Source organism: Eptesicus fuscus, chromosome 1 (assembly GCF_027574615.1).
Source record: "Eptesicus fuscus isolate TK198812 chromosome 1, DD_ASM_mEF_20220401, whole genome shotgun sequence".
NCBI lineage: Eukaryota > Metazoa > Chordata > Mammalia > Chiroptera > Vespertilionidae > Eptesicus > Eptesicus fuscus.
Genome location: NC_072473.1, coordinates 30502230 through 30526743, shown reverse-complemented (window position 1 = coordinate 30526743; position 24514 = coordinate 30502230). Strand labels below are relative to the sequence as shown.

The 24514-nt window shown below is 40.6% G+C and overlaps 3 protein-coding genes across 3 annotated transcripts in view; 1 reads left to right on the top strand and 2 right to left on the bottom strand.

Annotated features, from left to right (window-relative positions):
• Window positions 1–2455: 2455 nt before the first annotated feature.
• Window positions 2456–24514, bottom strand: part of CHM (CHM Rab escort protein) — a 410199-nt gene continuing 388140 nt past the window's right edge. The window contains exons 16-17 of the mRNA XM_008159484.3: window positions 19056–19213; window positions 2456–2989 (exon numbers count right to left, since the gene is read on the bottom strand). Coding sequence (XP_008157706.2) covers window positions 2798–2989; window positions 19056–19213 — 350 coding nt within the window. The 3' untranslated portion in view covers window positions 2456–2797. The remainder of the gene's footprint in view (window positions 2990–19055; window positions 19214–24514) is intronic.
• On the bottom strand, window positions 9198–9869 carry LOC129150244 (receptor expression-enhancing protein 5-like). Its single transcript, XM_054720973.1, has one exon. It carries the CDS (start codon window positions 9844–9846, stop codon window positions 9289–9291), a length of 558 nt encoding a protein of 185 aa, XP_054576948.1. The 5' UTR covers window positions 9847–9869; the 3' UTR covers window positions 9198–9288.
• On the top strand, window positions 9868–10834 carry LOC129150239 (receptor expression-enhancing protein 5-like). Its single transcript, XM_054720969.1, has one exon. The coding sequence runs from the start codon at window positions 9868–9870 to the stop codon at window positions 10435–10437; it is 570 nt and encodes a 189-aa protein (XP_054576944.1). The 3' UTR covers window positions 10438–10834.

Genomic DNA, 24514 nt, shown 5'->3' with positions numbered 1-24514 from the left:
AGAACTAAAGAGATAGGAGAGGGCTGTACAATGGGTAGAGGAGTTAGGAGTAACCTGAGAGGCTGGAAAAGTTTTCTTTATATCTGGATTCACATACATGTGTAGGAGGTTGGAAAGGTAAGGCAAGGGATACATTCCTTGGTTCTTTCCATTTCTCATGAGTCTGTGACCTGACAGCTCACTTCCATTAAGATCTTCCCTGAAATAAGAATTATGTGCTCTTTACTGTAGTCATGGCCCTCTGGTAGGCAGTATAGGGTGGACTGAACAACAATAAACATTTTATGTATTTATGTATTGAAATAAGTTGTTAAATTCAAACTATTACTCAAAAAAGTAAATCAGACCTTGATATTTATAAAAAGAATTAATATAGTCACTGTCACTGTAACTAAGATTTGCTGCCTATGTACAGCCCTAACACTTTATGTTAAGTGCATACTAGCATTTATCAATTGTTATACTCTATTCAGAGTCCTTGCTGGTTTCAGGTTTACCTAACAAAAAAGAAATATGAAGAATTTTCCTCCTTAAGTATTTTCCTTATTAAGAGTCAAACCCCAAATTCCACGTTACTATGTTTACTGACATTTATATATATATAAAGGCTAATATGCAAAGTGTCCCCTTGGGAGTTTGATCAGGAGACTGGGAGTTCAATCGCTCACTATGACATGTGCTGACCACCAGGGGGTGGTGTAGAACAAAGGAAGGCCCTGGCTGGAAGGCCCCAGTCAGCCTGATTGCCGGCAAGGCCTAAGGACCCTACCCATGCATAAATTTCATGCACCAGGCCTCTAGTAAGACTATAAGATACTAATATAGGAAATAGAGTTTATTTTAAAAGCTTAATGCAATAAAAAACATTGAGATCTACACTGAGTGGCCAGATTATTATGATCTCTGAACGCATAATAATCTGGCCACTCAGTGTGTGTGTGTGTGTGTGTGTGTGTGTGTGTGTGTGTGTGTGTGTGTATACAATGTGATTTGGGAATGCTTACACACAATGTCTTCAGGATTTGGAGGGGGTGGACAGAAGTCTTAATTGGGGCAGATTTGCTGGAAGAGGGTCTCAGCCTGGCCAGGGAAGAAAGGACACAATACTTTTTGGACATCAGTTTAAAATGCATATGACTTTCTGGCATTATTAAAAAAATATTACACAATCTCTAAGTTATAGAACTTTACCCAGTATACATGACCTTCTAAAATCTGCTTTCAGAATTCACTGACTTCTCTCCTTCTAATTCTATGCATGCATTCAGATCCATCCTTCAAGTATATAAGCACCTGATATATAAGCACCTCATACATATATATATATATATATATATATATATATATATATATATATATATATATGAGGCCTGGTGCATGAATTCGTGCATGGGTGGGGTCCGGCCAGCCTGGCCAGGGGGAGGAGACATGGGTGGATGGCCGGCCTGCCTGCTGGTCAAACTCCTGGTTGAGGGGACAATTTGCATATTAGCTTTTTATTATATAGGATATACATTGAGTGGCCAGATTATTATGCATTCAGAGATCATAATAATCTGGCCACTCAGTGTATTGTGTTGGGGAAGCTGACAGCAAAGAATTATTTGTTGTCAATAATTGTTTGCTGCATGAGGTTTTTGATAATCATCTCCAAGTCAATGGGAAAATTCTGAAACAACTTTTCTTCCAGAAAAACCATTCTAAAGATGGCACTGCATTTATCTTCAAAATCATTCTCATAGAATAGGCAGGGTATTACTATTTCTACCTTACATATGGAGACACTAAGGCCCAGAAGTTAAAAAATTTGCCTGATATTATCAGTAGTGTAGTTAGGACTAAATTAGGTCCATAGACAATTAGGCTAGTGCTCCAGTTACTTACAGAATTTCCAAAGACCAATGAGCCTATCTAAATCCTCTTTCCATTTCTTCAGTATTGAGCTTGCCTAGTATATAAATGATTCACATATAAAATCACTACTAACATTTAAAAGCACAGAATAATGGGCTCATGACTTCTTTGTTAAAAACTTCTACTGCCCTGGCCGAGTGGCTCAGTTGGTTGAGCTTCGTCCCATATGCCAAAAAGATTCCTGGCACATGCCTAGGTTGAGGGTTTAACCTCCAGTTAGTGTGCCTTTGGGAAGGAACCAAACAATGTTTCTTGCATCAATGTTTCTCTCTCTCTCTGAAGTCAATAAAAACATATCCTTAGATGAGGATTTAAAAAACTCTAAAAAAGATCTACTTTAATAGAAGCACTTTAATACTTCTCAGGAAAACAAAACAAACCTCTATTGCAAACACATATTCCTCCCAGTCCATACTTTAGTTTTTCTCAATTACATTTATAAACACTTTTATCATTTGTGTCATGATGCTCACACCCTTAAAGAAAATATAATTAAAATAATCAAAGGAAATAAATGAGCTGATTCTGAAGATGTGGCTTTCAAACAAAGATCTAAGTGGCAAAGGAAAAGCTGTACCAAAAATACAGAATTATTAACAATGCATATGATCACTTTCATCTCCAAAATTATATTCCTGTGAATCAATCCATTTATAATTTTAATCTGCTAACTCTACAGGTGAATCAATGTGCTTTAGAAGTATTTTGTGTCCTCTTTAAGGAAAATCTCTTTTGTATTTCTATGACCTGGTTTCTCTTGGTAATTCTGTATGACAACTGGCTGCTGCTTTCTAAAATTTTTCAAACAGCTGCTCAATCAAGAAGACTCTGAGGTCTGGAGGAACTTCCGAAGTGGGATATATAGTTTGGTGTATATTTGTTGTTATTCAGAGTGATCCTCTGGCTTCCACAGGTTTGCACTTTCCTTGGGAGTCTCTGAAGTGGCCTCTGGTACAACACCGGATTCTAAAGTCCCTAGTTGTAAACTGTCTCCATCCAGAACAATGTCTTCAGGATTTGGAGGGGGTGGACAGAAGTCTTCATTGGGGCAGATTTGCTGGAAGAGGGTCTCAGCCTGGCCAGGGAAGAAAGGTCACAATACTTTTTGGACATCAGTTTAAAATGTATATGCCTTTCTGGCATTATTAAAAAATATTACACAATCTCTAAGTTATAGAACTTTACCCAGTATACATGACCTTCTAAAATCTGCTTTCAGAATTCTCTGACTTCTCTCCCTCTAATTCTATGCATGCATTCAGATTCATCCTTCAAGTATATAAGCACCTGATCAGATTTTTTATAAAGTGTTCAGATAGTTGAGAATTTAAGGACATTCATTCTACATGTCAGTCAAATACAATTTCCCTTAATATCCTTTACATAATTTCTGAATATAACCTATTTATGATATCTATATAGTCTAATTGAGCATATAATAATTTTAACAAGTCATTGTTCAAATCAAGAACATTGTTTGCTCAATTATTTCATTTTCTGGTATAATTTTTCTTCCCCTGGGCTTTAAGAAGTATAGCACAGTGTTTAAGATCATGGACTATATGAATAGGTATCTGTACATGAATATTGGCTCTGTCACTTAGTAGCAATGTGATTTGGGAATGCCTACACACCTTCTGAGCCTTGTTTTCCTTGTCTATAAAATAGCAGAGACTAAGCCTCTGTATATGGTAGCTATTATCATTGTTATTCATCATAATATAATTTAAAATGTTAACATTTAAGCAGAGTTTAGTTTGGCAGGATAGAAGAAGAAATTAAATGTGATCATAATTAACAACAAATACACACAAGAAAGTAAATGTGGCAAGTAGCATTGCTACTTTATTCTAAACATACCCCTATTTTTATAAAGCTAATTGTTAGATAAGAGTCCCTGCCAATCTAGGGAGCTTGCACTCTATCCTATAGGTAAAGGAAAGCCACTCAGAGTTTTAAGATTTATGCTTGTTTTAAAGGCTATATGTTTTTCTGTACCACTTCAACCCTCCTTCCCAAGGTACACAGAAGGCCATCAATTAGGTCATGAGTTGACAACCATAGCCTCCAGGGCAAATCCAGCCTGTTGACTGATTTTGCAAATAAAGTTTGTTGTTTTTTTTCATTCCTTTATCAGCCATTCTCATTCCTTTATCTATTGTCTATGGCTGCTTTTGCATTGCAATGGCAGAGTTTAGTAGTTGCAATAGAGAGCACCACAGCTACAAAATTTAATCTATTTCTCATGCTGCTATGTACAGTTAGATTCCTACACCAGGTTATTAAAACTGGAATTCTTTGGGAATGAATGGAGGGGTAGTAAACAGAAACTTTTGAGCTTTGATGTGGAGTTGAAAGATTGCACAGGGAGAGAAAAACAGCTTCTCTCTTTCTTGAGTACAGTTTAAGGGCATATTTTTAGTACATGTCATTTTACTATGGATATTTTAAAATATAATATTTGAGACATCTGCTTTGTTCCCCACTCCAGGAACTCACCATACTTCATTGCTGGGGACACTTAGTCCTTGGAAGCAGGAGGACGGAGGTCAGACAGAACCCCCACCTAACACTTGAGTTTCTCTAATAGATTTTTTGTCTTTTATCTATACTTTGTCTGTCTATAAAAGTTCTCCCTCCCCTACACCCTCTGCATGCAATCAATTATCAAATGCTGTCGATTTTATCTTCTAGTTCTTGACTCTACCTGTTCATTTCTTACAGACATAGCCCAGGCATGCACCACCTTTCCCCTTGACAACAGCAACATTTCATAACCTGGCCACTCGGATTCTCCCATGCAATCCATCTCCATGCTGCCCTCAGAGGGATATATGGAAAATGAAATTCTGTGTATGCCACTTTGGGGCTTAAAATTCTTCAGTGACTCCACATTTCAAGTAGGATAAAAATCCAAGATGCCTACTATGGTTTACAAAAATCCTTTAGGCCTATGTTCTCTAGTCTTATCATCATCTACTTCAATCCATCTCTACCTCTCAGACTTTTTGCTTCACTAACATTAGTTTATTTATATTTTCTTAAACAGGCCATTATGTTAGCCTGGGCTGGTGTAGAGGCTATAACATTTGAAATGTTGAAATTTTATTGTCTTCCAATTAGATGGGGAATTGCTATTTATCTTTTATATCCCTCTCTGTGACTTTCTCTAACTCTTAGATTTACGGCCCCTCTGTATTACATCTGTACTTTGGATATTATCTATAATTACATATACCACACTACACTGCCATTTGTTGACACATTTTTCTCCTTTACTAAACAGTGATTTATTCAGGGATGACAATGACTGGGTTTTAGTCAAATCTGAATCCTTAGTTCAAGGCATGGAGGAGAAGCTCAATATATATTTTAATGATTGGCAGACCTTTAAAAACTATATGTTGCACAAATGTTGAATCCTAATAAAGAGGGAATATGCAAATTGATCATCATGCCATAACAAGATGGCTGCACCCACAACGGGGGCAGGGATCCCATGACACAAGATAGCTGTGCCCACAGTGGGGGCTGAGTTCCTGTAATGAGAATTAATGAGCAATCAGCAGGGACCTGAGGCTGTGCCCCCCGCCTGGTGGGGCTTGACAGGCAACCTCAGGCTGCACCACCCGCTCCGGCACTAGGCCGGGGACCTCAGGCTGTGCCCCCTGCCTGGCAGGGCTTGACGGGGGACTTCAGGCCGCGTGCCCCACACTGGTGCCAGACTGGGGGACCTCAGGCTGCACCTCCTGCCCAGCAGGGCTTGACAGGAGACCTTAGGTCGTGTCCCCCACCTGGCGGAGCTTGACGAGACCTCAGGCTGTGACCCCGCCCAGCAGGGCTTGACAGGGGAACTCAGGCCACACCTCCCGCCCTAGCACCAGGACGGGGGACTTCAGGCTATGCCCTGGCACCAGGCCAGGTGATCTGAGGCCACGCCCCATGACCTGGTGCCAGGCTGTGGGACCTCAGGCCGAGCCCCACAACCTGTTGCCGGAATGGGAGACCTCAGGCTGCGGCCCCTGCCATGGCACCAGGCTGAAGGATCTGAGGCCATGCCCCCCGCCTGGCGGGGCTTGATGGGGACCTCAAGGTGTGCCCCCTGCCCCGGCTTGGGCCGGAGGATCTCAGGCCGCGCACCTTGCCCTGGTGCCAGATCGGGTGATCTGAGGCTGCACCCCCTGCCTGGCGGGGCTTGACAGGGGACTTCAGGTCGCACTCCCTTCCCTGGGCCAGGTGACCTGAGGCTGTGCACCCCCACCCAGCGGAGCTTGACAGGGGTGGGGCTGGCAGGGCCTGGATCTAGTCCAATGGGGATGAGGCCAGCCGGGTTTCGCGTGATTTTGAGATGCACGTGGGTGGGCAGGGACTTGACTCTGCTTCCCGTGGCGTGCCCCAGATTCTGACAGGAGGAAGATTTTCATGTACATTTTACTAATTTTCTTTCATTTCTGACACTTCTATTATAGAGAAAGGGCAAATAGTAATATTAAAGTATTTCCTAAAATTAATTCCCTTTTAATGTGCATGAATTTCTTGCACCAGGTCAAGAAATTTGCATATTTATATAATAAAGAGGTAATCATTTGTATAATAAAGAGGTAATATGCAAATTGACCATCACTCCAACACACAAGATGGCTGCCTCCATGTGGACACAAGATGGCCACCACAAGATAGCCAGCAGGAGAGGGCAGTTGGGAGGGACAGGCCTGCAAGGGAAGGCAGTTGGGGGCGATCAAGCCTAGAGAGGAGGACAGTTGGGGGTGACTGGGCCTGCAGGGAAGGGCAGTTGGGGGGAACCTAGGACTGCAGGGGAGGGCAGTTAGGGGCAAGCAGGCTGGCAAGGCAGGGAAGTTAGAGGTGACCAGGCCAGCAGGGGAGGGATGTTGGGGGGGACCCAGGCCTATAGGGGAGGGCAGTTGGGGGGATGAGGCTGGCAGGGGAGCAACCAGGCCTGCAGGGGAGGGCAGTTGAGGGGGACCCAGGCCTATAGGGGAGGGCAGTTGGGGGGGATCAGGCCTTCAGAGGAGGGCAGTTGGGAGGGACCAGGCCTGAATGGGAGGGCAGTTGGGGGCAACCAGGCCAGCTGGGGAGGGCAGTTAGGGGCAAGCAGGCTGGCAAGGCAGGGAAGTTAGAGGTGACCGGGCCAGCAGGGGAGGGAAGTTGGGGGCAACCAGGCCTGCAGGGGACGACAGTTAGGGGTGACCAGGCCAGCAGGGGAGGGCAGTTAGGGGTGACCAGGCTAGCAGGGGAGGGCAGTTAGGGGCAATCGGGCCAGCAGGGGAGCAGTTAGGCATCCATCAGGCTGGCAGGGGAATGGTTAGGGGGTGATCAGGCTGGCAGGCAGAAGTGGTTGGGGCAATTAGGCAGGCAGGCAGGTGAGCGGTTGGTAGCCAGCAGTCCTGGATTATGAGAGGGGTCCCAGATTGGAGAGGGTGCAGGTTGGGCTGAGGAACACCCCCTACCCCATGCATGAATTTTGTGCACCGGGCCTCTAGTATAAATATAATAATTTTACTTTTACTTTTATTCCAGTTCTGTGCCTTACACCTTGTCTCCCTTTCACCACCTCCCTATAAGATAGACTTTCTCCTGAACCCTGGTCCTTGTGGCTGAATCCCACTAGATCTGTTTTTGTATACCTCTGTCATAAACAATCTCTTTCTTAAGACTGCCAAGCAATTGCACTACCCTGATTTGTGCTCTACCAGCCTATGGAACTCTCACCATTAGCCCATTTGCCACTGGCCTTTACTGATGCCAATTTTCTACAGCCAGACTCTAGCATTTCTGAAGTATCTTTCTAACTGCTGGAATCTTTTTTGGTCAATTGTCATGTTCTGGAAAGTCTATTATTGTTACTTTATTGGCTGTGTTGCATTTGCCAATTAAGCCCCAGTTCTGAGAGTTCTCATAAAGGGGGCAATTCAGAGTAGTTAATTGTCAACTTTTAATTCTCCATGCCCCTTATAAGCCTAAAGGATAAAGAGTTTCATGTGGTTAAAAAAATATTAAAAACGGCTAATTATATTGTGACTTGGTTTCCTTACATTGGAAAGTACAAAGAGGACAATATGAGTTATTTAAGATATGCCTATGTTTATTTAACATACATTCACACAAAATAAAATTATTTTGGCAATTCAGCAGCTAAATGCATTTAGGATATATCCACATTAACAAGACAAAGATAGCATAGCACACTAGATGAATGCACAAGCACTAGGGCCCAACAGATTTGAGGTTAAATCTTGGCTCAAAAACTTACCAGCTATGTGATCTTTGGCAAGTTATTTAGCCCCTTTGGGCCTTAACTTCCTCATCTGTAAAATGGGGACCATGGATATTTACCTCATAGGGTTGTTATGCGGACCAAATAAGATACTATATATGAGATGCTTAGGGTAGTGAATAGCACACAGAAAATGCTCAATGAATGGCAACTTCAGAAAATATGATACCTAAAATTGCCCTCTCCCACAATGGCAGGAGAAGTTAATGATACTGATAATTCATACGACCTATAAAGCTTATCTTCAAATTAAAAATGCCGGAAACCGAACATTGTCACTTGGTAGTTATGTGAAAAGGGAACTCGGGAAGGCTGGTCAACCTTGAAGCTAAAAGTCAGAGCCAACCACTCCCTATCTAATTGAGAGGATGGTAACTGAGGAAACTTCCCCACCAAATAATCATGTAAATCCTTATTGATAAAGATCATCTGTCTGTTACTGGAATAACCTGCCTAAGGGCAATGGGTGTATCTCAGAACTCTAATAAAAGGGATAGAGCAAAGGCCAGAGCCACGGAGTCCTCCCACTAGAGGTGGCTCCCGCCTGGCCCCACATTTTCCCAAATTAATTCTTTTCTAGCTTCTCTTCATTTTGATTGCGGCCTTCTCCAGAAACCGGACCCGAACGGGAACCCTGAAACACGCGGGACGTGACAAGGGATCCCACACATCTGGCGCCCAACGTGGGGCTTCTGGAGGAGATGATGGTTTTCGTCTAGAGCGAAGGAGGAAAAATACACCGAAAAAAGGTGTGAAAAATTAACCGCACTCAAAAACCCACGGCCAGCTGCAGAGTCCGGATCTGTGAGTAGGGTGGGAATGTCTTTGTTTTTAACCAGGCTAATGGGGAAGAATTAGGTTATAAATATAAAGTAAACTTTATTATAGAATTTTACTGCAGGGGTCTTCTGAATCAGACTAAACTGACTGAAGAGTATAACAAAACTACCAAGGCTAAATATCCAGCTGTAAAATATTTTTTAAGGCAACATTAAAATGATTATACCACAGTCCCCAACACAACATCAAGCTCTAACAGGAAGGTGCGGAGGGCAGGAAGGTTTCACCCGGAGGGTGGTTTAGGTGCTCTTCTTTTCATCACCCAGTAAGTTCACGGCGGCTTTCTTGGCTTCTTTCGCGATGGCATCTGCAGTCTCTTTGGCTTTGTCCTTCAAGTCGTTCACCACATTGTCTACCTGGGACTCGTGCTTTAGGAAGATAGGACGGATGATGCGCTTGTAGAGCAGTTCCGCCCCGTTGGAAGGGCTCGGGGCCATGCACCACAACAGGAAGCCGCACTTTAGCATGTAGTAGAAGGGGAACCAGGACAGGAAGAGGTCAGAGAAGAATTCGGCGATGCTGAACACACCATACACTACCCAGTAGGTCAGCCACTGGGTATCATCTTCTTTGTTGGGACTCTCTATGGCTTTAATTGAGACGTAGGCTGGGTAGCCAAACCCTATCAGGTTGCAGAGGAGAGAGGCTCCATAACCGAACATCAGGTACAAGGCCAGTAACCCGATGACACCGAGCGCGATGTAGCTCCGGTTCACGCCGGTCTTGGCCTCGAGCTTGGCCAGGAGGTCGGTCATGCAGTTCTTCTCGTGCAGGAACCGGTCGAACCTCTGCCTCATGGCCGCACGACGGTCCCCGCCATGTCCGCGGCCATGAGGCAGAGGTTCGACCGGTTCCTGCACGAGAAGAACTGCATGACCGACCTCCTGGCCAAGCTCGAGGCCAAGACCGGCGTGAACCGGAGCTACATCGCGCTCGGTGTCATCGGGCTACTGGCCTTGTACCTGATGTTCGGTTATGGAGCCTCTCTCCTCTGCAACCTGATAGGGTTTGGCTACCCAGCCTACGTCTCAATTAAAGCCATAGAGAGTCCCAACAAAGAAGATGATACCCAGTGGCTGACCTACTGGGTAGTGTATGGTGTGTTCAGCATCGCCGAATTCTTCTCTGACCTCTTCCTGTCCTGGTTCCCCTTCTACTACATGCTAAAGTGCGGCTTCCTGTTGTGGTACATGGCCCCGAGCCCTTCCAACGGGGCGGAACTGCTCTACAAGCGCATCATCCGTCCTATCTTCCTAAAGCACGAGTCCCAGGTAGACAATGTGGTGAACGACTTGAAGGACAAAGCCAAAGAGACTGCAGATGCCATCGCGAAAGAAGCCAAGAAAGCCGCCGTGAACTTACTGGGTGATGAAAAGAAGAGCACCTAAACCACCCTCCGGGTGAAACCTTCCTGCCCTCCGCACCTTCCTGTTAGAGCTTGATGTTGTGTTGGGGACTGTGGTATAATCATTTTAATGTTGCCTTGGAAACATTTTTGATATGTTAAAAAATGGAATGTGTGTAAGTATTTTTTTGCTTTTACTGTCTATATACATAGGGAGCATTTTAATTTAAATGTAATGCCATGGGTAGTATCCAAAACTTTGGAAACTATATTTTGCCTCTGGATAGGGAATGTGTTACCATCCTACAGGAAATATAAACTTAAAATGACATATCCCACGGGCTTTGTACTTCAATGGGCTCTCTGCATGCATTTTCTCTGTACTCTTTAAGGTTCTACTTCATGTAATGTACAATTTTGTATTAAATGTTTTTAATGTAGTTGTGCATATGTATATATAGGGAAATGTGCTGGTTGTAACATGCGTGATGCTCATGAGCACCTGCGGAAAGCTGGAGGTTCTGTTGTGCTGGTGTGATCTGCTGAAGGGATTTAAGTGATAAATGAGGTTGAATGGAGGTTGGCCTGTTGTTTTCCTAACGTAGCAGCAGAATACTGGAACAGCTTTGTAAAGCAGTCACTGTGCTGCTAAATGGGGAAATAAATGTACACACATCTGGCGCCCACACGGGACTTCTGGAGGAGATGATGGTTTTCGTCTAGAGCGAAGGAGGAAAAATACACCGAAAAAAGGTGTGAAAAATTAACCGCACTCAAAAACCCACGGCCAGCTGCAGAGTCCGGATCTGTGAGTAGGGTGGGAATGTCTTTGTTTTTAACCAGGCTAATGGGGAAGAATTAGGTTATAAATATAAAGTAAACTTTATTATAGAATTTTGGTTTGTATGCTTAAAGAATGTGGTTTCTTGTTCAAATTAAAATCTTAATTTGTATTTTGAATCTAAAATCTGTAATAAGAAATGAAACTCCACTGCTGAAGCCGTCTCCAGTGCAGAGAAATTCAAAAGTGGCAGGAGGGGGCAAGGTTATGTGCTCTCCCGCAATGAGATTACTCAATGTTTTATTTAAAAATTATAAAAGAACTCAAAGAGAAGTTCAAATCTTGGCCAAATTGGGTGTTAGTTATTATTTTGGAAAGAAAAAAAAAGAAAGAAAAAATTTAAGATCTGTCTGTCTTTTAAGCATGAAAAGAAATTCGGCCAGATCTGTTGCTGAAACTTCCCCTGAAGTAAGTAGGATGTGGGGGAAGGGAGACACGTGGTGATCCAATATGGACGCCACTCCCCAAGAAAGCCACTTCGAAAGGCCTCATCTCGCCATCTTTATTTATTTTCCAGCTAATGACTTAAAGCTTTTTACAAATTCATAAATGCATCCGGGATTTCTGTGCACATGTAAGGGGAAAGGACCAGTTTAAAAACGAGTGCGCATAGTTTTGAGCTGAACTTGACCTTTTGCTGGGTACAGAATAAAAACCCGAGACTCTTTTGGCCTTAAAAATGGCAGAGATGAACCGGGGAAAGAGATACAGGCGGGCTTCCCAAGGCTCTTTTGAAATTTCCTGCCCAGAGGCAGGTAACCACCAGGAAGTAGAAAACAAGTTTACAGGTGAATAGCTATGGGTTTGTTTCTTGACTTCCTCAGCAGGAAAAATTCTTTAAAAAATTTAGTGGCTGTGCCAAGCCTATTGGCTGGAAATTTAAAACTTTTAAGTTCAAATGATCTAAATGTATTGAAATTTAAAATAATGAAATGTTGATCTGAGTATGCCTAGTATGAAGTCTAGATGATATAAGTTAATTAATTGAATATGCCTTATTTTATTTGAAATGTATCCTTAAAAATGTAAAAGTATTATTGATTTGAGAAATACTAAGTATTTAATTTTGCTACCTAAAATTTAAAGCTCTGGAAGTTTAAAGTCTCTTTCCTTGCAATGAAAAAAGTTTTTAAAGCTACACCCTTTGTTAATGGCGGAAGGGGTAGACTACGCCCTTCTCCCAGAAGAACAGGTAATCCAATTTCCGCCAGTAGCCATTTTTTAAGGACCTACAAGCTTGCTTCTCAGTTTCCCCAGGCAGTAAAAACATGGTTTAAAGTTAATTATTAGATTTTAAAATTTACTCTTAAAGTTATAAAGGGTTATTAATAAAGAACTGCTAAATATTTGACGTACAAACTCTGGAAGTTTAAGGTTCAGATTGATTTGGGAGAACTTACATAATTGTGGTAACTAAATGCCTAGAGTGTAGTAAAATGTGTTTTTGAGAAAATAAAATGTTTTCTCTTAAATAATTAGGAATTCAAAATATGTTACTTCTTGGTCTGATTTAAAAAAGAGAATTAATTCTGTGATACAGTTTCACAGGCCCTGAAATGTATTACAAAAGTCTATTCTCTCTTAAAAGAAATATTTTTTTAAATTAAACCAATTGATACTTAAAATCACATGGAAAGCTTTATCAAATAAAAATTAATTAATATATTAAATGTTATGAAAGTTTTCACCTGTAAGAAGGGCAAAAACAATATATTTCTTAAATATAGCCAAAATTTTCAACAGCAGTAGAATTTCTAGAAAGACAAAAGCCTCAAGCAGCCTGCATTTTTGAATCGGCTGGAGGTGGGACACTGTTTATACTTTTGGATCAGACCAATAAAGTATCAAATAAGTTTACTGAATAAGCTTCTTTGCTTTTTTAATTTACCTACTTAAGTTACTTTATAAATTAGACTTTTTAAAATATAATCAAGGTCTCATATAAATTAAGTTACATGAGAAGCCAATGTCTTTATAAGTAATTGAATCCTAACTTTATGTAGCCCCCTGCATTTTTAATTAAGCTAGAGGTGGGGCAACATACTTGGCTTGTGAATTCAGACGTAAATTTGCTTTATTTTTTAAATGAAGATACCTACTTTAATTACTTTAAAAAAAATTAGCTTATTAAATTATAATCAAGGTTTTCAGCTAAATGGAAAGCCAATATTTTATAAATAATTCTAATAAAGACCAGAAACAGCTAGTGATTGTCTGCAATGTGATTTTTGACTTTCTTTTGAAAGAACAGATTGAGCAGCTGCCATGATGGCCACGTGGCTTGCTGCCCGCCATCTTGAAATAACAAAGGCCAACCCCCTTCTTTTAAGCCAATGTCTTTGTAAGCAATTTAAATAAGTTTTTTAAGGAAGTGACTGAAGGCTTCCCATGATCCCTCTGTATATGCAAATTAGCTAATGGGACTACTCTTTAAAAACATATATATATAAATTTCTTGCTTAATAAAAAGGAGAAATTTGAAAATTTTGAAATCTCTTTAACTGGAATTCCAGGATAAAATGAGGATTGTTATTAAAATATTAAATCTAATCCATACTAGTGGTCACCATAACCTTAAGAGAAATTGTTTCATGTGGCAAAGATTTTTAAATAAAACAGTATAGTTTGAAAATTATTTTGGAAGGAAATAAAGAGAGGTGCAGAAAATGTAACTAAGACCTTGTTATACAAAAAGAAATTGACAGCCAGTTTGAAAAATTGAATTGCCATGCCTAGACAAAGTATCCTTACATGATATTTTCTACAATGTCATTATAATTTTTGATATTTTACAACAGCATTTTGTACAATTATCCCAAACTTAAAAATCTAATTTTTTGAATGTTTGGCAGCAATTTAATAAGGACATGAAAGGATTTAATCCCTTCCACTGTGTGGAAGGCCCCCTGGGAAGGCACTTGAGCATTCTATATTGGCCCTTCTTGCCCGTTTTGCCAAGAAGGACCCTCTTCTCACCATCCAATTGCCCACAGCTGTTGCCTGAGTTTTCAGTTTATGCTGAGGTTGAAGCCTCATGGTGGCTGGTACCATGGATCTGTCTCTCGCACAATGGCGTGAGCTGGGCCCTCCCTGGAGAAGAAACCTGGGTTCCCCAAGACATGTGATCAGTGCCGGGGCCCTGCCAGCAGGCGAGGGGATCCCAAGGCAGGTGCTGGGCATGGAGGCCATAGGGGCATAGGCTACCAAGGAGACAGAACTGAACCTCACATCACCCTGCTTGGCCCCGGAGGATGGCTGGTTAGTCAATGACGGGTAAGATTCCTCAAGGGAGGAACAACCTAAGACAGGCACAGTCGCAGAGGGGCCATCAGGAGAGAACTTGGGGGTCAACAGAGGTGGGGCACAGAACCTCACCCCCCCAACATTGCAGGGGCTTGAACACTCACCCCTTCTGAGGGAGGTCTCCTGCCCCATGGCTGCTTCGCGCTTCCCATGCCAGCTCAGATCGGGACCCAGGTAACAGAAAGAGACTTGGCCCAGCTCAGATTGGGACCCAGGCAACAGAGTTGGCCGATGGCAGCTGACCTATATCAAAATCCAGCCTAAATCCAGGAATGCTCAGGACTTTCTCAAGGATGCAAAATAATCCTTTTCATTAATATTTACAGGGTAAACTAAGATTTTTGTTAAGAGTATTAAATTTGACAGTAAAATAGTCAAGTTTTCAGATTAATTTATATTGGCTAAATGAAATTAGTGAATATTTAAGAAAATGTAATTGTACAAAAGCTGTTCCTAAAGTATTAACCAAAATTTCTATTGATAGTTTATTTCATGGTAAAATTACTTAACATGCAATGAACCTAAAGCAGTCATATTTTTGTGCAAAAAATTAAAAATGTAAAGTTATCAAGAATGCATTATAAAAATTTTCCTAAAGCCTCCTAAAAATTGAAAAAGGGGGATAGTGGAAAAATACCATGTAAGAAAAAATATCCTGTAAGTAAATTACATTTTGAAAAATTTTACTTTGAAAATTAATTTTCATACAGCAGGACACCCATGAAAAACATACATGGTGTCAAAATAAGCCAAAGGAAAATTGTTTGGGCAAAAAATAATAGGATCCCAAGAAAAATTTATAGAAAATATTCTTTTATTAACTTTTGGTCGAGAATATGTTTGTATATTTTCAGAAAACAACTCCAAGACCATGTGGATTCCTGTAATAGAGAGGAATTAACAGGAATGCTCCAGCTATGAAGACAAGAGGAGAAATAGTCCAGAGATGGAAGATGCTGGCGACGACTTGCCATATTAGCAGTCAGCAGATGTGCATCACTGCAGATTGCCCAGGACCAAACCAGAGGTTGGACCTGCATCGCCACAGTTTGTTCACCATCCAGATATCATTGCTGACATATACACTTGAGGAACTTTTGGACATTTAAACTTTGGACTCAGAACTTTTGGACATTGGACATTGAAACTTTGGACTCAGAACTTTTGGACATTGAAATTGGGACTCAAACATATTTTGTTCTTATATGTTTATTTCTGGTCTGTAAATGCAAGATTTTTTTTTAAGGAAGGAATTGGGGGGAGATGCCGGAAACCGAACATTGTCACTTGGTAGTTATGTGAAAAGGGAACTCGGGAAGGCTGGTCAACCTTGAAGCTAAAGGTCAGAGCCAACCACTCCCTATCTAATTGAGAGGATGGTAACTGAGGAAACTTCCCCACCAAATAATCATGTAAATCCTTATTGATAAAGATCATCTGTCTGTTACTGGAATAACCTGCCTAAGGGCAATGGGTGTATCTCAGAACTCTAATAAAAGGGATAGAGCAAAGGCCAGAGCCACGGAGTCCTCCCACTAGAGGTGGGCTCCCGCCTGGCCCCACATTTTCCCAAATTGATTCTTTTCTAGCTTCTCTTCATTTTGATTGCGGCCTTCTCCAGAAACCGGACCCGAACGGGAACCCTGAAACACGCGGGACGTGACAAGGGATCCCACACATAAAAATGTGCCAAAAGTCCCAAGTGATTTGCTAATCTGTCCATAAAAACAATGTTCTAAATGGTGATTAGGTTGCCAATCCAGCCCAAACCAGCCAATTTAACTCATTTTATACCTGAAGTATAATACAAAGAGTAGAGTACTATTTAACTATTATTGTTCCCATGGTAGTGACAACTATGAGGTGATGGGGGCCCATGAGGAGGAGTGTGCTATCATTGCCTTGGAAGTAGGGGCCCATAGACAAGTCTGTTCATCAGTATGTGTGGGTAAATGACACAATAGCTGTATTAAGAGAGATCATATATCAAGCTCAGAAAAAAACTTAATATAAACTACAAAAACTAGCAAGTCACAGAAAGAGTCACAACTATCACCTAGGCTGGCATCATTGTAGTGATAATAGGGAATGTCTTAGTGTGCTCTGGCACACAACTTTAATTTGTGAGTATTTAAAAGAGATCATTTGATATTTTTAGCATGTCTTCAAATCATAAATAGTTCCTTATGAACACAAGGAAGATAGGTCTATGTTTTTCAACATCTATACATTTGCAAATAAGAAAAGCAGATGCAGCCTGCTGGCATGGCTCAGTGGTTGAGTGTCAACCTATGAACCAAGAGGTAATGGTTCGATTCCAGGTAAGGGCATATGCCTGGGTTGTGGGCTCGATCCCCAGTGTGGGGTGTGAAGGAGGCAGCAAATCAATGCAATGATTCTCACTCATCATTGATGTTTCTCTCTCTCTCTCTCTCCCCCTCTCTGAAAAAAAAATAATTTAAAGCAGACACAAACTTGCTAAATGGTAAAATGAAGCATCCTATATAATAAAAGGCTAATATGCAAATAGACTGAATGGAGAAATGACCAGTCACTATGATGCACACTGACCAGAAGGGGGCAGACGCTCAATGCAGGAGCTGCCCCCTGGTGGTCAGTGTGCTCCCACAGGGGGAGAGCCACTCAGCCAGAAGCCAGGCTCACAGCTGGCCAGCGCAGCAGCGGTGGCAGGAGCCTATCCTGCCTCTGCAGCAGTCGGACATCCCCTGAGGGCTCCTGGACTGCGAGGGTACAGGCTGGACTGAGGGACCCCCTGAGTGCACAAATTTCGTGCACTGGGCCTCTAGCTTTATTTATAAAAAAGAAAAGAAGGTGCCTATGTTTTCTACATAAGAAAAGCCTATGTGATAATCTGAGAGCTTTTATAGACAATATAGCAAAGAGAAGTCATCAATTACTGAATGGGATGAACACAGGATGATATACTGAAATTAAAACACAGTTTATCTGAATAAACTGGCTATTTGTACATTATTACTGATGTCCATTAAAGTAGGTATTATAATATTTTCTTCCTAATGTGAAGTTAAAAGCTATGTAACAAACTTAAAGACTACTTATATTTAATAGCATGTAATAATTAGTACCCAAACCAGCATTATTATTATAATCTACTTTGACAATATTACACTCCTGAAAACTATGTTCTTGGGAAGCAAACTGCTTCATAATAAAATTATAATTTAATTATAATTTTTTACCTTGCAGTTTAGATCACTTGTATAATAAGCTGTTATTAAAAAGGCCTTCCATTTTGGTTAAAAAACATTAAAGTTCACTCAGGAATAAAAATGACCTAAGCTATTTGGCTGAAACCTTGTGGCAATTTCTGCTTGGAAAAAATTGGAACATCAAAGCAAAAATGACTTGGTAATTTTAAGCCATAAATGTACATCTTGAGCCATCTTGGATTCCTATTAAACTAATAGAAAGAATGATGGATGAGACTTGTGACTTCCTGCTTTTGTAATCACTGGCTGAATATGATTATCCAGGATCACCATTAGACCCTAAAGATGAGAAACAACGACTCTGGTGGAAAACTAAATGTATGGGTCATGGCCTTGCCGCTATTACTAAAAATTAAAGGTTCAATGAGGCCATTTGCTCCTATAAGATCCTTGTCCCTAGTTGGACTGAAATTTCCTTCTGTGGTCTTAGAACAATGTTAAATTATCCATTTATTGATTCAATTGACATATATGACAACTATTTCTTTCAAAAGTTTAGACTTGTGCTTCAAAATGATATTTTCTATTCTTCACTTTCCGTCAAGTGCATAAAAGTATATTTATATATGCATATGAATCTTCAGCTTAATGGAATCATAGTTCACTTTTAGCAGTTTGTGTCAGCCTGCCCCACACCTCTTCATAGCCCTGCCCAGGAGTACTGTCATAAAATTCCACTTTCATTTAACACACTCCTCAGCAACTATAATAGCAGCCTTTGGGACACTGGCTTGTGTGGAAACATTAAAGGAATCATATTAATTGTGAAAAACCATGTTACACATTGTTTTCTTAGATAAGAAAATGCCTTAAGACCATTTTAAAACTACATTTTGTTTGTCTTACTAGGTACTCTCCTTTATAAATGACTCAGGTTGACAGAGAAGAAAGTCTGTGAATTTCAAAATAATACAATGATAGGCCAACTGTTTAAATTAGAAACAATGTTTCTTTAGAATACTGGCATTATAAATTCATTTTTCTGAATGTGTATTTGTAGCATTTTATATTCTTATTCCAACAGTGGAACTCATAAATGATCTCTTGTAGTTCATCATTATATTCAATAATGTGAAAGTATCTGATACTTTATTTAAAGTAGCTTTGTTGTTTATAAAAAAAACTTTAAGGGCAAATTGTAGAGATGATATTAATGAGAAAGATACTTTTCTAGTCTCTTTTTCCAAACCGCAGAGGAAAAAACATTTCACTTTCCCTACCACACCAACTTCTTAACACAAGAATGAAAAACACCAACAGCCTTACCTGTTTGACTGCATTATCATTTCCTAAACCACAGTCTGGGCCAGAGCAGACATAAACGTTGGATGGTAAATCATTATAAGAGTTCCTGCTGATGTCTGAAGAATCTCTCATATTGAAGTAAAGAGCCCATAGAAGTCTTGGCTTTTCAACTTCATTTTCTAAATGAAGACAAAAATTTTACTTACATGTAAACCACAATTTGCCTTGTCGATAACTATAATATATAGTCAATTACTAACAAAGTCATGAGTATGTATTTTAATAAATTAGAGCTTTGTATATATACAATACTAAATCTGCATTCATATTCCTACTCTAATACATATGCATATTTCAAGCAATGGCTTTTCAACCTAAGACAAGTTAGATTTTTTAAATTAATTTGATTATTAGTAAGTTACTTAGATTTAACTCCAATTGTGTTCTCTCCAATTTGTATTATTTCTCCTCACCAGTATCAAAGAACTTATGATTACATTCATCCTTAAATTATACCTCTAAAGACAATAGCACACATTGGTTTCTTACATATCACATAGACAAACCAACTTAAAAATTATATAGTAATTTGATAGTATAATGGCATTATGACATGCCCAGAATAGACAAATGCACAGAGACAAAAAATAGATTAGTGGTTACCTAGGGCTGTGGGGAAATGAGAGTAAGTGGGGGATGACTGCTAATGGGTTTGGGTTTCTTTGTGAGGTGATGAAAATATAGTAAAATTGACTGTGGTGATGTTTGCACAAATATTAAAATACACTAAATTTTACACTTTAAATGAGCAAATTATATGGTATGTGAATTATATTTCAATGAAGCTGTCATTAAAAATAGCATATACAGGATTAAAACTTTGACATTTTAGCTTAGTAACACATTGTCCTGCTGGATTACAAAATTAATGGGGACCAACAAACAAACAGAAATAAGGTTTGATACTGCAAGTTGTTTCAGCACACATACTCTCATTTAACAGCAAGCATCTACATTATGTGCTAGAGATTGGGCTAGTAGCAGGGGATACACAGAAAACTTAGTCCTTAATCTTTTGCTTTTTTATGTTTCCCTCACACAGGGCCTAGTACACAACACATGCTCAATGAATAATTTCTGAATGACTTTAATCCTGTTTTCAGGTATAATGAAAACAAAAATACTGCTGTTAAAATATTTACTTACTACATCATTTTCTTTAGTCTGAATCTGAACAAAAAATCAAATTCTATATAATGATAATGGATATATATATATGAAGATTACCCAAAGCCATGAATCATAAAGAAAATGCTAAAGGTATAATTATCTACTTGGTTAACTTTTGTTAAATTGGTAATCAATTGGAAATTTTAAGCTAATTGCAGTATTCAATTAACAAGAATGCCCCATTCCCCAATTCAGGATGAATAGGATCTTATAGTGCGTAATATAAAATATCTCTATTACAAGAATATCAAATATATTATTTTTCTAATTCATCCTGAAAAATCCAAAATTATCACTATGATAGGATGAAGAAACTCTGAATGTAAAATGTGACCCTTTGAGATACTCCTTTCTAATACCAACATCTATGAGTCTAAGGTATCACTAAGTTAAGGTAAGCACACAATAGATGTCAAAGCCTATTTATTGACAAAATACAGAGACAAAAGGAACTCATTTTACAACTAAAACCATATGGCTGTTAGTACATTTATTGGTGAGTTTAGTTTCATTACATCTTATAGGAAGATAATTAAATATACCACCTATGAGTTCTAACACCAGATTCCAGGAGCACTGCAGAATAGTGGGCTAAGGTCTAGAAGTCCTTTAATATTACCCAGTCTGTTTTTGAGCATATACAAAGAGCTTGTATTTCATGAAAGGTCTCGGTCAGAGGAGGGCTTTCTCTAAATAAAAGTTGGGGAAAATGAATAATCTAATAAGTTATAGGAAAGAAATTTCATAGAGGTCAAAGCTTTGAAAAAGAGACCATGAGAAAGATGAGAAGTTGACTAGGATGAAGATAAATGTTCCTGATACAAGGGAGTTATCAGGCTTTGCCCTTAAAACTTTCAAAGAAACATACTGTATTTTCCGGCGTATAAGACGACTAGGCATATAAGATTTTCCTGGGTTAAAAAGTTGTCTTATACGCCAGAAAATACGGTAGTCCAATATATCTAATCCATTATATCTAATCCCATCAATATAGTCCAATATACCGTATTTTCCGGTGTATAAAATGACTTTTTAACCCAGGAAAATTTTATACGCCCAGTCATCTTATACGCCGGAAAGTACGGTATAATTGCTTCATCTTTCTTTGAGGTCAGCTGGAAGGCAGCAAGACAGCAGGAAAAAGAACATGTAGTTGTGAAGTACACAATTGTCAAAAAATAATGAAGTTGCAGAAGTTTGGCTAGGAATATACCAATTGGCCAAAGGTAAAACTGGTTATCTGTAATAGCTCATTTTATTCAATTAGACTAGAGGTCCAGTGCACAAAATTCGTGTGGGGGGGGTGTCCCTCAGCCCACCCTGCACTCTCTCCAATCTGGGACCCCTTGAGGGATGTCCGAGATGGACATCCCTCTCACAATCCAAACCGCTCGCCTGCCTGCCTGCCTGATTGCCCCTAACCACTTCTGCCTGCCAGCCTGATCACCCCCTAACCACTCCCCTGCCAGCCAGATTGATGCCTAACTGCTCCCCTGCTGGCCCAATTGCCCCCAACTGCCCTCCCCTGAAGGCCTGGATCCCCCCAAATGCCCTCCCCTGCAGGCCTGGATCCCCCCAACTGCCCTCCCCTGCAGGCCTGGTCCCCCCCAACTGCCCTCCCCTGCAGGCCTGGTCCCCCACCAACTGCACTCCCCTGCAGGCCTGGTCACCCCCAACTGCCCCCCTTGCAGGCCTGGTCCCTCCCAACTGCCTTCCCTTGCAGGCCTGGTCCCTCCCAACTGCCCTCCCCTGCTGACCATCTTGTGGTGGCCATCTTGTGTCCACATGGGGGCAGCCATCTTTGACCACATGGGGGTGGCCAGCTTGTGTGTTGGAGTGATGGTCAATTTGCATATTACCTCTTTATTATATAGGACTAGATGCCCAGTGCACAACATTTGTGCACTGGGGGGTGAGGGAGGTCCCTCAGCCTGGTCTGCACCCTCTCTCAGTCCAGGACCCTTCAGGAGATGTCTGCCTTCAAGCTTAGGCCACGCTCATAGCGACCAGTCATTCTCTCATTTGGTTGATTTGCATATTAGGGTTTTATTACATAGGATACCTCTATCTGTCTATCTACCTATCTAGCATCTATCCATCTGTCTCCCTGCCCTCAAAGAACTTGCCTTCAGTTTAGTATTTCATTTTTCCTCCCATTAGGAATGACTATTTCTGTGTGAGCTATAATAAAGCTATGTATGCACAGCGTAGATTGAGTATCAAAGGCTGTGTCAAATGGGAAGGCTTCACAATGCAGCTGCCAACTCTTTGAAGACTTGAAAGCAGAGTAGGATTTGAAAAAGGACAGACATTTTTTGAAAAGCCAAGTGCATGCATTTTTTGAAGATAGCCCTCCATTGCTACACAGAGGACCCTGGCACAGTGATTCTCAACTTTGCCCGCTCAACTGAAACCACTCAGGGAGCTTTCAAGGCAGACATGCCAGGCCCCTAACTGCCCTGCCCCTGAGATTAGAGTTTATCTCAGAAGAGGCCTGGTCACAGAGACTTTAAGAGCTCTCCGGGTGATCCTCATAAGCAGCCAAGGTTGAGCGCCCTTGCCTCAGGTGATAGGCAGAGGTTGTAGGTAGGGAAAAACTGGCTGTGTTACTAGGCTGTTGTAAAAACCTCCTATGTATAGGGTAGGGCAAAAGTAGATTTACAGTTGTGAATATGCAAAACAGAGTTAATAAAGCTATTGGAATAATCATAACCTGCATGTCTTTTTCCATATGAACCACTGTAACCCTACTTTTGCCCCACTGTGTATAATAATTTACACCAATTGTGAAAGTCATCTAAATTACTGGCATACATTTCTTCATAGCGTTTATATAGAAAGTTATAAAATCTTCTTGCAATATATTTCATTTTAGCTTACATTTCCAGGGTATTTTAAATATATTTTATTGATTTTTTACAGAGAGGAAGGGAGAAGGATAGAGAGTTAGAAACATCGATGAGAGAGAAACATCAATTATCTGCCTCCTGCACACCCACTACTGGGGATGTGCCCACAACCAAGGTACATGCCCTTGACAGGAATCACACCTGGGACCTTTCTGTCCGCAGGCCGACGCTCTATCCACTGAGCCAAACCAGCTTCCCTTTATAGTATAAAATAATGTTACTTGTGAGACTTGAAAATAATTTTATATTCCCCATTCTTATGTGGATGAAGGCAAAATAAAATAAATTTACTGTCTTATGTAAGATACAAATAAAGTGTCTAATCCAGTGCCAGGGCTGGGCTAGGTAATGACATATGTAATCTTAATTTATCTTCCATCAACTCATTTATGCCCACATAACAATTTTATGTATGTATGTGTGTGTATACATAGACAACAAAGTACAGGATTATTAAATGCACAACTTACATTAATAGACATTATTTTTCTGAAAAAATACTATGAAAACACTTTCTTTTTAAGTACAAAGTACACTGTTTAGCCCTAGTACAATGTTCTGACATACCTTAGCGAACATCAAGGGTCATGTAGATTACCACAAACTATTGTAACTACATTCTTATCACCAAATTACAGTGTTCACCTGGGTGGAATGCTGGTTAAACCCATTCACAGACACTGTTTAATCCTGGAGTGATAATGGTTAACATAATTAAACATGACTTAGAGAAAACTCAGGCTGTGAGGTAATATTTTAAAAATATTTTTTTTATTGATTTCAGAGAGGGAGAGGGAGAGAGAGCTGGAAACATCAATGATGAGAGAGAATCATTGATCGGCTGCCTCCTGCACATGCCTCCTACTGGGGATCAAGCCCGCAACCCGTGCATGTGCCCTGACAGGGAATTGAACCTCGATCTCCTTGTATATAGGTCCATGTTCAATCACTGAGCCATGCAGGCTGGGCATGCCAAGGTAATTATTTTAAGATTTATCTGAATAAATCATGGTGGACATCTTGCCTCTGCTCCCTCTTTCACCTAATTTCCCGCCCATGTCCCACTCCCTGCCTGCTCTCACTCACTGGACTCCTCACACCCTTGGAGGCCACATGCTGCTTCTGACCGCAGGAAGTTTCACACTCTGTTCTATCTCACATGTTACCATCACTATCGCTATCACCCAGAAGGTGTATCTGATTACTTTAATCTAAACAGGTCACACCTATTTCTTTTCCATGATCTTTTTTATTCTTCTGTGAATTAATTCCAAGCTGCCAGTTCTCTCACTCTGCTCTCCTTCTGGTGCCCTCCCACTCTGCAAAGTTCTCCAAGCTGCC

Excerpts from the sequence above, each read along its gene's own strand:
- LOC129150244 (XM_054720973.1), bottom strand. The coding sequence starts at position 9,846 with ATGAGGCAGAGGTTCGACCGGTTCCTGCACGAGAAGAACTGCATGACC.
- LOC129150239 (XM_054720969.1), top strand. The coding sequence starts at position 9,868 with ATGTCCGCGGCCATGAGGCAGAGGTTCGACCGGTTCCTGCACGAGAAG.